At 42.4% G+C, this 12,130-nt stretch overlaps 2 protein-coding genes across 9 annotated transcripts in view; one reads left to right on the plus strand and one right to left on the minus strand.

Annotated features, from left to right (window-relative positions):
• aprt (adenine phosphoribosyltransferase) overlaps positions 1–12,130 on the plus strand; it is a 48,872-nt gene that overhangs the window by 13,660 nt on the left and 23,082 nt on the right. Inside the window, exon 3 of one of the 2 annotated variants that reach the window (XM_019872094.1) lies at positions 698–787. In XM_019872094.1, coding sequence (XP_019727653.1) covers positions 698–787 — 90 coding nt within the window. Of the gene's footprint in view, positions 1–697; positions 1,062–12,130 lie in introns of those variants that run through there. The other variant, XM_019872095.1, reaches the window with a different exon arrangement.
• The window catches only part of nvl (nuclear VCP like), a 77,735-nt gene continuing 70,868 nt past the window's right edge, over positions 5,264–12,130 (minus strand). For all 7 annotated transcript variants that reach the window (XM_019872091.1, XM_019872087.1, XM_019872090.1 and 4 more), the window contains 3 exons: positions 9,888–9,979; positions 8,567–8,664; positions 5,264–5,435 (listed from right to left, as the gene is read on the minus strand). In XM_019872091.1, the coding sequence (XP_019727650.1) occupies positions 5,391–5,435; positions 8,567–8,664; positions 9,888–9,979 (235 nt within the window). In that variant the 3' untranslated portion in view covers positions 5,264–5,390. The remainder of the gene's footprint in view (positions 5,436–8,566; positions 8,665–9,887; positions 9,980–12,130) is intronic.

The raw sequence follows: 12,130 nt of genomic DNA on the forward strand, positions 1-12,130 counted from the left end.
CGGACTAAAATAGCAACCCGCATGCGCACATAACGTTTTCTGTTCCGCCCCCCAACACTGAAAACAAAACAAAACGAAAGTAAATTAGAAGAAACACACTCACCCACCACACCACAAACACACATACAGACACAGTGAAATCGCGTTGATCACACAGGAGAGACTTGATCGCATACAGTCAACTCGTGTGCGGTGACTTTTATGGTTAAACGATTTTTTGGTACCGTTAAAATGACACGCTACCGGTAACGATCGTTACCGTGAAATCCTCAGGCCTGCCGTAGTTTTTTTTTTTTTTTTTTGACTGAGAAATTTCCTTGTGTTCCAAAAACGCACATTATTTGGAACTGTGCGCCCCGAGGGAAAATTATGCGTCTAGTACGTGGGACGCAAAGGTAACGAGATGGCTGGGTCATGTGTTTTGGACAGATTTTTTTCTTGCTCATCTTTTAATAATTCATTTTATCTTGTTGTTATAACCCCTGAGTGACATGAAAGGTGCGCAAAATTGATCAAACCTGGAAACCACTAGCCTCGGTGGCTGGTGAGCAAAAGGTTCATGCTAAGCCGAGCATACTAAAATATTACCCCACAACAGTCGTGACATCAACTTTCCAATACCGTCTGTATGCTATATGAATCCGTTGACAGATCTTATTTTGTATCTTATGTTGAATTTTCTTTTCTTATTCTCTAGGTACTCTCTTCGCAGCTTGTGAACTAATGAAGAAACAACATGCAGAAATTCAAGGTTGCATGGTCGTCATTGAACTGACTGAACTGAAAGGTAGTGACAGACTGAAACCATACAGTGTATTCTCTCTGGTTCAGTATTGAGAATAATTGCATTCTTTCTGTATTATATTATACGGTTAGGTTTTACAGCATCAAAGAAAAATGGACCCTGTCCAACCTGTACTATCATCGACTGTACGCAAACTCAATTTCCAATTAAATTGGGATGTTATGCGAAACAGAATCCAAAACAGTACAATGATTTGCAAATACTTCAACTTATCTTCAAATGAATACACTACAAATATATGTAATGTTGAAACTGAGGGGTTTTTTTTTGCAGATATTCACTTATTTCTAATTTTATACCTACATTACTTTCTAAAAAAAATAGCCGTGTACCTCCCTCGTAACCTTTCCTTTTAACAAAACGCAATGTGTGTTTGGAAACTGAAGACAGTAACTACAATGGTCCCTCGCTATATCGCGCTTCATTTATCGCGGCTTCAGCACATGGCGTTTTTTGTTGGTTTTTTTCTTCCCCCAAAGTATTGTATTGAGAAAAAATATGCAGAATGACACAGATTTTGTACATTCCTGTACGTATGATTGGTTCCCGGCGCGACGTCGACAGCACGGTTGGATTTATCCCGTGAGCTGACTGGCGGTGCATCTTCGCAGCCCCGCCCAGCACCTTCCCTTGTGTCTCGTCACGCTGTTGACTCTAAACGTTCGCCTGCCTCTCTCTGGCATACTCTCTTCTGTTGTGTTTGCTACAATAGTGGCGGAGGGAGGGAGGGAGGGAGAGAGAGAGAGAGAGAGAGAGAGAGAGAAATAGGAAATAGAGCGGGTGATTGCTCTTGTCCGAAAAAAGCAGCACGTCTCTCTAAGCCTCCTCCTCATCTATACCGATTAATTGTCTTATCATAAACACGTTGTGTTTATGATAAGACACAGACTCAGAAGGCAATGCTGATGAATGTTAATTACCGCATAAGGTTTTATAATTTTAGATTTAAGTAAATACGTGTACTGCTGTAGTCTTGGTCTCAAATATGTAAAATATAATCACTCTTTACATATCTTAAACATACTGGTACCCACATAAACTGACACAAAAATTCCTTGGGGGGCGGGGGGGGGGGGGAGCAAACCCTCCTTCGCGGTTTTTCATTTATCGCGACCGGGTCCCGATCCCCATTAAATGCGAAAGTGAGGGAACACTGTATTTAGGTTTTGCGGGTGGGATCCTTTTCCATTCTTGCTTGATGTCCAACAGTCCATGTTCTCATTTGTCAGAATTTGTCCCTTCATAATGCGCCACATATTTTCTGTGGGAGATGGGTCTGGATTACTGGCTGGTCATTTACTACAAAGCCATGCTGTTGTAACCCATCCAGAATATGGCTTCGCAATGTCTTGCTAAAATAACCAGGGACATCTCAGAAAAAGATGTTGCTTGGATGGCTGCAATTTGTTGCTCCAAACGCTGTTGAGTACATTTCAGCATTAATGGCATCATTTTTCACTATGCCTCAGTCCATCACAGATAAGCACAGGTCCAGAGAAGCTGGGGATGTTTCTGGGTTTTTTTGTTGACATATAGGTAAGTGTCAAGAGAATTGGAATCGGAAAAGTCCATTTATTTTAAAGATTTTTTTTCAAAAAGTGACATTATATTTCGAGCCTCTTATTTGTTTCAATTTTGATGATAACGGCAGAAAGACACACAAAAAATTCCAGTGTTAGACAAAATCACTGTGCCCTGCGATTGACTGGCAGTCAGTTCAGTGTCCCCCGCGTACTGCTCGGAGACAGCTGGGATAGGCTTTGGTGCACCCGCAACCCTCGTGTGGATAAGCGGATTAGGAAATGGATACATGGGTGGATGTGTTGTTATTTACATTTTACACAATTTCATTGGAATAGGATTTCAAAATCTCATAAAGTACGATTTTCATTCCTCTGTTGATGGTTGTAATGTGTTGTTTTATATGTGGGCTGACATTACTTTCACGATCTTAACTTTTTTATTGAAGGGCAACTTTACATTCCAGCGTCATCACATGACTGTCGTCCCTTCATTATTTAGTGGATGAAACAGAATTTTCTCCAGCTCAATCCAGAATACAGAAGTTAGTTTTTCGCTGCAAAATTGACAGATCGGCGCTCACCTTAACTCTGTCAGTGAACGCTACAAATTAATCTTGTTGTAGTTATTGACTCAAGCCTTAAATTTTAACAACCACTTAAAAGCCATTACTAAATCTACCCGCTGACAAAAAGAGCTGGAATAAAGGGCCTTCTGGTTCAAGCAGACACAGAAAAATGTGTTCATGCTTTTATTTTCAGTAGGCTAGATTACTGTAATGGTATCTTTACAGGTCTTGATACAAAAATCAATCAGGTAGCTGCAGTTGATACAAATCCTGCTGTCAGAGTCCTAACAAAGACCAGGAAATTGGACCACATCACACCAAATCACTGCACTGAATAGATGCACAGAATAGATTTTAAAAGCTTGCTGCTTGTCTATGAATGTCGAAATGGTCTTGGTCCAAAATATATGCAAGATGTACTAGTACTCAACGAAGCATCCAGGCCCCTCAGGTTGTCTCGGAAGGGTCTCTTGTGTGTTCCCAGAACCGAGCAAAGGGATGCAGGATTGAGTTAGTATGCTCCTCGTCTGTGGAACAAACACCCGAAATACCTGAAGTCCACCGGTACTCAAACTGTCAGTTCATTTCAAATCAGGGTTGAAAATATGATGATGAATCCATCTGTTATTCTCTTGTTTTAATCCCCATTTGCGCTTTTAATTTATCCAGCCTGATACTTGCTTTGAATCATTTCATTCAAATTGTTCTAATTGGTGATGTTTGTCATGTCTTAATATGTTCCTATTTCTGCAAGTGATTTTGTTTTATGTAAAGCACTTTGAATTGTGTTGTACATGAAATGTGTTCTTGAAATAAACTTGCTTTGTAAAAAAATGCAAGATAAACTAATAAAATATTTTTCCAGGCCTGATGTGTGTGCAAAGTTACATATATTTTCCTGAATGTTCCGACCCTCAAAATCAGGCAAAATGGGAGACTTCCTGTTAGCTTTAGCGGAGGCTCCAAGAGACTTTTTCAGGTCAGGCGAAGGCATGGAATATTTTGGTTGGATGGTTTCTAGGTGCTGCTGAGAAATTCAAATAATCAGGATCGTTCTGATGCTGGTTCACAGCTGGCTGATGATCTGATCATGGGCCGGTGTTCCCTCTGGAAACAAAAATGTCACGGTCGCTCTCTTACCAGAGCTCTATATTGCGGACGCCGGCCTCTCCACGGATCAGAGGAACTCTGCCTGCCATCTCCTGCTTTACCAGAGCTCCAAGATGCGAACTCTGCCACTCTGGCAGCCAAAGAGCTCCACATCATGGTCTGCCACCGTTCATGCAGCAACACCGGGTGGAACGCCAATTCTGTCTGACCAGAGATCCAGCTCCGCGTTGCGGTGCAAGTATCAGGTTCGACAGCGTCAGTTTGGGATATGCAGCTGCGTAACAACCACCTTAGGTTGGCTTGGCGAAATTTTAAAATTTACTTTGAAAAAAGTCTAGCACGCCTTGAGCGTGACCCTTGTGACCATATGCGGTGAAGAAAATGGGTGGATGAATGTACGGACTTTCAAAAATTTGGAGCGGGGGGGGCGACCCTCCAATCGAGTGTGGCTGTTTAGGGCACCTCATTTTCAGCGGAGGGCGTGTCCCCTGGAGGTGGGCTTGGAAAAAAAAATGTAACCATGAGAGATTGAAATGTAATATATAAGGACCAATGAAAAGCCTCATTGAATGCATTGTGTTGCTATCTTGGGGAGTGTCATGAAAAAAACTAAATTACTAATTTCCTAGTCCTCTTATAAAGTGAGGCATGGAGACGGTAATCCTTGTGATATTTTCAGAAGTCGAAGTGGGCATAAGCAGAGAGGGCCACATAAATTTGGGTGCCAATTGATCACTGTTTTTGTATGTACAATGATCTTGAATGGGACAAATCGTGTCTAGTTCCTCTGCTGACTCACACCAAGACATGAGAAGAAGGGGTGGTGGGCATGGCTGTATTGCTGACTAGAAAGGGGAATTTTGACAGTACTTAGTTTTTTACTGATTTCTCCATAACAAATTGCTAAAATTGAAAATGCAAGCTAATATTATTCTCCTGATCAAAAAATACATAGTTTTTGAGTAAAAAATGGGCCATGCCGGACAGATATGGCCAAGCTGGTCTCCATACCTAAACCCTCTTGAGCATCTGAGGGGCATAATGAAACAGGAGTGGGAGAGGATTCCAGAGGCAACCTGGGATGCACTGGTGATCTCCCCAGGTAGGTTATGGTTGGGGGAATAAATGGTTCAATAATGGCAGAGGTTCGATTGTGTAAGAGAGCACTTTAACCTTGTGACAGAAACTGATCATCACTGCTTCATATCGTTGCATTGTCCTACGTCCTGATATACATCACTTTGGGCTTGACGACCAAATCTAAGGTACAAATGACTTTATTGTCATACAACAAGCCTTGACAAAGGTGGATCCAGCATTTCATAATTAATGATGGATGTAGAGTCAGCCTGCTACTGGTAATCCTTTTTCATTTTGGTCTTGCGCTTATCCTCTCAGGGACACTTTCAGCTGCTCATACATCATCTGGTCCTGCAAAGAAATAAACATGTAGTCAATGCATGTCGCATCATATTTCTTAAGGACTTCAGCCCAATGTTGCTCTCAAACAAACATTAGTCATTTTCATAGATCATTTGAATAAATACAAACAAACCGAAGGCACTGAAACTTTAGTGGTGGTGTGGTGTAGTGCAGTGCAGTGAATCGTCATTCCTATTCGTGTGCCCTGCAACTAACTGGCACCAAGTCCAGAGTGTAGGCTGCCTTTCGCCTAAAGTAAGCTCGGATAGGCTCCAGTCCTGCCTGTTTTCCATCTCTTCCTGCTGGAAAACAACTGATTCAGGACATTGGCCCTTGAGGACCAAGTTTGGATACTCCTGATCCAAGGGAACTCCCTCGTTCTAATTACAGTGAGACCTGGAAGGGTAATTGGGAGGAACCCGTTAGTGGTCAGCAGCAGTGAGGGATGCCGTGAAGTTGAAGAAGTTGTTGTCCGGGCCCTGTGGGACTCTGGAGGCAGTTGATGGGGACTGGCAGGCCAAAGAGAATGCAACATCAATGCACATCACTGAGGCAAAAACTCCGGCGTTGGAGCTTGTAAGGCCATGGAGAACAACTTCCGAATGGCTTTATGGAAATTCTAGTTGACAGCTGCCCGCAGTTGCTAAAGTCTGTCATGGTTGACGGGCTTCTGTACCATCGTGTGGATATCGGAGACAGTGCCTCTGGATTGGTAGACCAGGGACTGGAGGGTGTATTCCAAATACAGGGGATCACACACCTCACCCTCCTTGGCAAAGTATATTCCTGAGTGCTCGAGAGGAGAAGGGTCCATCACAAAGTGGTGTTTGTTGTGGCCATGGAACCAGCTCTACACTCTCAGCAAGGTCCTCAAAGGTGCAGTGGAGTTTGGCCAACCTGTATGCGTACGTTTTGTGGAGAAGGCCTTTGAATGTGTTCCTCAAACAATTCTATGGCAGGTGCTCCGAAAGAATGGAGGCAGTTAGCAAAAACAAATGAAATAATGAAACTAAATCTGAACCCCCACGCCACCTTTTTTTCCAAAATAAAATGAAAATGAGTGTTTGAATTGAAAATTGAATTGAAAATTGAAACTCCATTTTACATTCACAATACTGTTAATATTGTACTTCGTAGTCGCTGGATTATTTATGTGTATTTGATGTGTGGATGATTAAAATGTTTTTTTGTTTTTAATGCCACAATCCTTCATGTGACTTTATTTAATCTTGCATGCAGGAAATACACCGTACTTAAAAAAAAACAAACAAACAAAAAAAACCCCAACTAAAACAAATACTAAAAATAATAAAACCGAAAAAGCAGTAAAAACACTAACCTGCTCATAAAACAAATTCTTATTTTTTTTTTAAATTATAAATGTAATTAATTTATTGTTCGGAAATAAGATCAAAGTACAGAACGCTTCACTTGAACAGTTTAGAAACTCACATCATTCAAATGTGCCATTTGGTTATTCAGCGTGCACCCAAAAAAGGAGCGCTCTCTCTCAACAGAGCATCTGGCAGTACAGATGGGAAGAGTTGGTGGACGAGGTACTGACTGATGTACAGCGGTGGGCAGTCTGTCAGAACTGATGAAAAGTGTGTCAGTCCATCTCTGACAGACACCCGTTTAGCTGACTATTGATGAATGACGGGGGAAAAAAAACTGACTAAGCACTGACAGAGGTGGCACGAACTGTGTCAAGTACCGACGGATCTCTCAGTCTGTCACTGATGGATCTCCATCCTGTTTACACAAACCCACCTGTCTCGTGTGTTTGTTCATGGGGCTGAATCTAAGCAGGGTTGCTTCCGTTGACTATATATGAACACACTTTGTGGTTCTTGTACAATAGGTGACGGTATGCACCAAAGAGCTGCAATCCACAAATGAACCAAAAAGATGCAAAAGAAGAAAAAGAAGGAGAAGAAAGAAGAAGAAAAAGGAGAAGAATAAGAGCACATGAGCACAGGAGTAGGTGTGCAAGACACTTGAATTGGATTTTACCATGCGGTACAATCCATTGGCCACAATGCGAAGTGGGATTAGGGTTGGGCATTTTAAACCATACCATACTATTTTCTACCGCTTATCCGGCCAGGGTCAGGTCACAGAGATAGTAGCTTTAGCAGGGAAGCCACTTCCCTCTCCCCAGCCACATCTTCCAACTCCTCCGGACAGATCACAAGGTATTCGCGGGAGACATAATCTCTCCAGTGTGTCCTGGGTCGTTCGCGAAACACTTCACCAGGGAGGCGTCCAAGAGCCATCCTAATCAGATGCCCGAGCCACCTCATCGAGCTCTTCTCAATGTGGAGGAGTAGCGGCTCGACTCCAAGTCCCTCCTGAATGACCGAGCCTTTCACCCTATCTCTAAGGGAGAGCTCAAACACCCTGTGAAAGAAACTCATTTTGGGCGCTTCCATTTCTGGGATTTTTTTGGGGGTGTGGGGGGTCACGACCCACAGTTTATGACCATAGGTGAGAATAGGAATGTAGATTGACTGGTAAAAAAATCCATGACAGACCGATGCAGAGTCCGCATCACAGCAGACGCTACACCGATCTGCCTGTTGATCTCAGGCTCCATTCCACCCTCACTCATGAAGAAGACCCCAAGATACTTAAACTCCTCCACTTGGGGCAAGATCTCATCCGTGACCTGGAGAGGGCACACCACCTTTTTCCGACTGAGGACCATGGTCTCAGATATGGAAGTGCTGATTGCCATCCCAGCTGCTTCACACTCAGCTGCGACCTGCTCCAGTGAGAGTTGGAAACATTGGAGCATCGCCATACTTCCATCACAGTTCTGGAGAACGTATGGTAGTTTCCCCAACCATTCCCTTTTGTGCTTTTGACACTTTAAATAGGCATTCCATGGTTTTCCTTGCCAGAATTGACTGATCCCTGCTATAATTAATTTGTGTTGCTGGGGGTTTCAAACTGTAATGTTTTGCATCCATGTATAATGACGCCCAGATTAGAATGATTAATAAAAAAATCTAAGGAATGATTCATAGTGGGGGACACAACCTCCTTGCTGGGAGTGAAATTGCCACAAAGGGATGAATAAGAACTATTTCAACTGCAAGACATACAGCCAAGTGAGCCAATTCTACTTTTAAGTTTACCTTTTTTGACACGGATGGTCTAATCTTTCCGAAGGCCTCTTCCACATTCTTTTTGCTCACTCTGATATCAGCGACAGGTCCAGGGGAGAATGTGTTACCTGTATGAAACAAAATCACCCACAAGTTTGCATTTCTTGTTCCTTATTTTCTCCATTGTAAGCACTGACAAATTCGAATGTTTCAGTATTTGGACACCCGACTGAAAATTCTATCAAATAATCAAGTATTTGGATAAAATACTTTTTAATGCAGCTGTGTCAGGCTGTCAGCATCAGAAGTGTGCATTGTCATTTTTGCTTATTGAATTGCTTGTGAAAAGTAGTCAGACGGCTAGCAGCTAGCCATTACTTGCTAACACTGGAAACAGACACCGCATTCTACAATGTCAGTGGAGTTAGAGGTTTTTTTTTTGTTTGTTTTTGGGGGTTTTTTTTTGGTTCCTTGATTAGCAATTGGGGCGGCCCGGTGGTCAAGTGGTTAGCGCGTTGACCTCACAGTGCAGAGGTCGTGGGTTAGATCCCGGCTCTGGCCTTCCTGTGTGGACTTTGCATGCTCTCCCCGGGCCTGCGTGGGTTTTCTCCGGGTACTCCGGTTTCCTCCCACATTCGAAAAACATGCATAGCAGGCTGATTGAATACTCTTAATCAGGCATGTCCAGCTCCGGGCCTGGAGGGCCGCCGTCCTGCCTTTTTTCCAACTCTCCCAGCCGCAACACACCTGATTTGGGTGATCAGATCATCGGCCAGCTCTGAAGCAGCATTAGAAGCATCCTGATGATTTGAATCAGGTGCGTTGCTCCCGGGAGAGGTGGAAAACAGGCAGGACGGCGGCCCTTGAGGACCGACTTTGGACACCTCTGCTCTTAATTGTCCCTTGGTGTGAGTGTGAGTGCAGATGGTTTTTCGTCTGTGTGTGGCCTGCGATTGGCTGGCAACCGGTTCAGGGTGTCCCCTGCCTACTCCCCGAAGGTGGCTGGGATAGGCTCCAGCACCCCCCGCGACCCTTGTGAGGACAAAGTGGATCGGAAAATGAATGACTGAATGATTAGCAATTGAACACGATGTCAGGATGACATGTTGGTGTTGGTGGCAATAGTATGTGATGGCACTTTAAACTTAAACTGGGCTCAAACTTTCAGTCAGGAAGATGAGTCCAGTCAGCCCCCAAGTGCTGCCACAAACTTCAAAATAATAGACTATCACGGCACTGATGTACGTATATTACTAAATTTGGGAAGATTTTGTTTTTAAGTTGGTCTTCTCAGCATGTTGGTGGTTTGACAAATGCCATTATAAAAGAGAATAAACAAGATTTAAGTTACCTGAGGAAGAAGGTTGGAAACAGCTGGACTTCAGGTAGGGCTTCAGAGCATTTACTGATGCTTCCCTCACCAATGCAGTCAGGTCAGCACCACTGTACCAAACAGATAGATTCATTTAGGATCAAGACACAGACAGGCAGGTAGATACCGTTTTGGCCCGAATATAAGACGGTGTTTTTTGCATTGAAATAAGACTGAAAAAGTGGGGGTCGTCTTATATTCGGGGTTAGACATTATACCCATTCACGACGCTAGATGCCGCCAGATATCCTTGAAGCGAATGCTGAACTTGACTCCCCAGGCCAAAGTGAACCCCTGTCACGAAGAATAAAAATAAAAATAGCTGTAGCACGAAGAAGAAAAATAAAAAATAGCGGTAAGAAAGAAAAGAGAAGAAAATAATAGAAGAGAACAGAAAATGGAGAAACGTAGCGACACTCTGGAGAAAAGTGGGTCGAAGATCGGCCAGGTTAACCGGCAGCTGAGGAGAAGTTATGATATAATTTACATTTCAAAAACCAGAAGCCATTCATTTATGAATGTGATTGCACTTTAGTTTACATATTTAAATGTTCAGATATTAAGATTTGAATGAGGCAAAATAACATGCTTTTTCTCTCAAATATATTGTTATAATCATTTGTTTCAGATGTACTGTAATTATTTTCTGTGTAAAAATTTATTTGGTGTTCAAAAAGTCTTTTTTCAAACTTGAGTCTTGAAAAAGAGGGGGCCGTCTTATAATCAGGGCCGCCTTATATTCGGGCCAATACGGTACATTTATTAAGGGTGTAATCAGGCTGTTGTTTCGGTACATGTATCCCTACTCAGATTATGTTGAACTGAGGTCAAAAAAGCAGAACATTTGTTGCCTCAAGGAACATTGGGTAAGGGACAGAAAGTCAAAAGGCGCTTTTCCATCACCGTATTTTCACAACCACAAGGCACAATTAAGTCTTTAATTTTCTCCCAAATGGACAGGGCATCCAAAAATGCGGACTGACTGATGTTGTGAAGACACGCTGCTAATATAGAGGAAAGGCTGATGTAACTGAGGACAGCATGCAGACGCTAAAGTGGGAAGGGCGGCGTGAAAGAGAACCAAGACACGCCCCTGGAGGTGTAGTACATAGTAAAGTGACACTTTAAAGCTGCCATAAACAATGCAAACAAAATGGCTTTGTAGCACCACCAACAGTGAAAAAGTCCAAGCAATCCCGGTACGTTTGACCAAGGCTTATGGATATTGGCAGGCATATGTCGCACCCCGAGACTACTGATTAGAGGAAATGTTTGATGATTTGATGTTTTTCTCCCAGCAGATTAACAAGATTTACTTCATATTTGCTTGGCAGAGTATTTAAGCCTTCCTGATGTTGCACCCCAAAGGTTGGCAATTTTCACGAAACACTGTTGCCATGGCAATGATGTTTGTCAATAAAACAACCCTGATTTCCAGGGTCTTCACATTCACAAAACCTCATGAAACTTTGCGCACACATCAGACCTCCCCCAAACCAGCAATATTTTGAGTTTATTGTGCAATTTTTTTTTTAAATGGCTCACTAGCACCCCCTAGAGGCTTTTAACATCTAGAGCAACAAAACTTTTATCGTTTATTTTACTGCTAGAGCTACAAAAAAGTTTCTTGGAGCATATGCTAAACCTGAAATATTGTCCACCATTTTAAATGTACTTTAAAATTTGGCATTGCCTTGACTACAAAATCTGCTTTAACTTGACTCACATGATCATATCTCGTCTTCAAACCTAATATCATAGTAGCAGAGCCACATACTGACTGAAGGGAATAAATATTTTCCCCTGATGCTTTTCCCCCAGCAGATGAACCAAATTTATATTTGTATACAGAGTATGCACAGTGTGTATGACACAGCGTCTATGGGGAACCAATTTGCACCAGGGAATGCATTGCAATCTCAAGTGCGCTTGTCATGCATCAACGCTCTGCCATCGTTTTTTTTTTTTTTTTTTTTTTTTTTAGACTGAAGGGAATAAATATTTTCCCCTGATGCTTTTCCCCCAGCAGATGAACCAAATTTATATTTGTATACAGAGTATGCACAGTGTGTATGACACAGCGTCTATGGGGAACCAATTTGCACCAGGGAATGCATTGCAATCTCAAGTGCGCTTGTCATGCATCAACGCTCTGCCATCGTTTTTTTTTTTTTTTTTTTTTTTTTTTTAGAAGGTTTTTTTTTTTTTTTTTTTTTTTGGTC

Source organism: Hippocampus comes, unplaced genomic scaffold (genome assembly GCF_001891065.2).
Source record: "Hippocampus comes isolate QL1 unplaced genomic scaffold, H_comes_QL1_v1.1 scaffold269, whole genome shotgun sequence".
Lineage (NCBI taxonomy): Eukaryota > Metazoa > Chordata > Actinopteri > Syngnathiformes > Syngnathidae > Hippocampus > Hippocampus comes.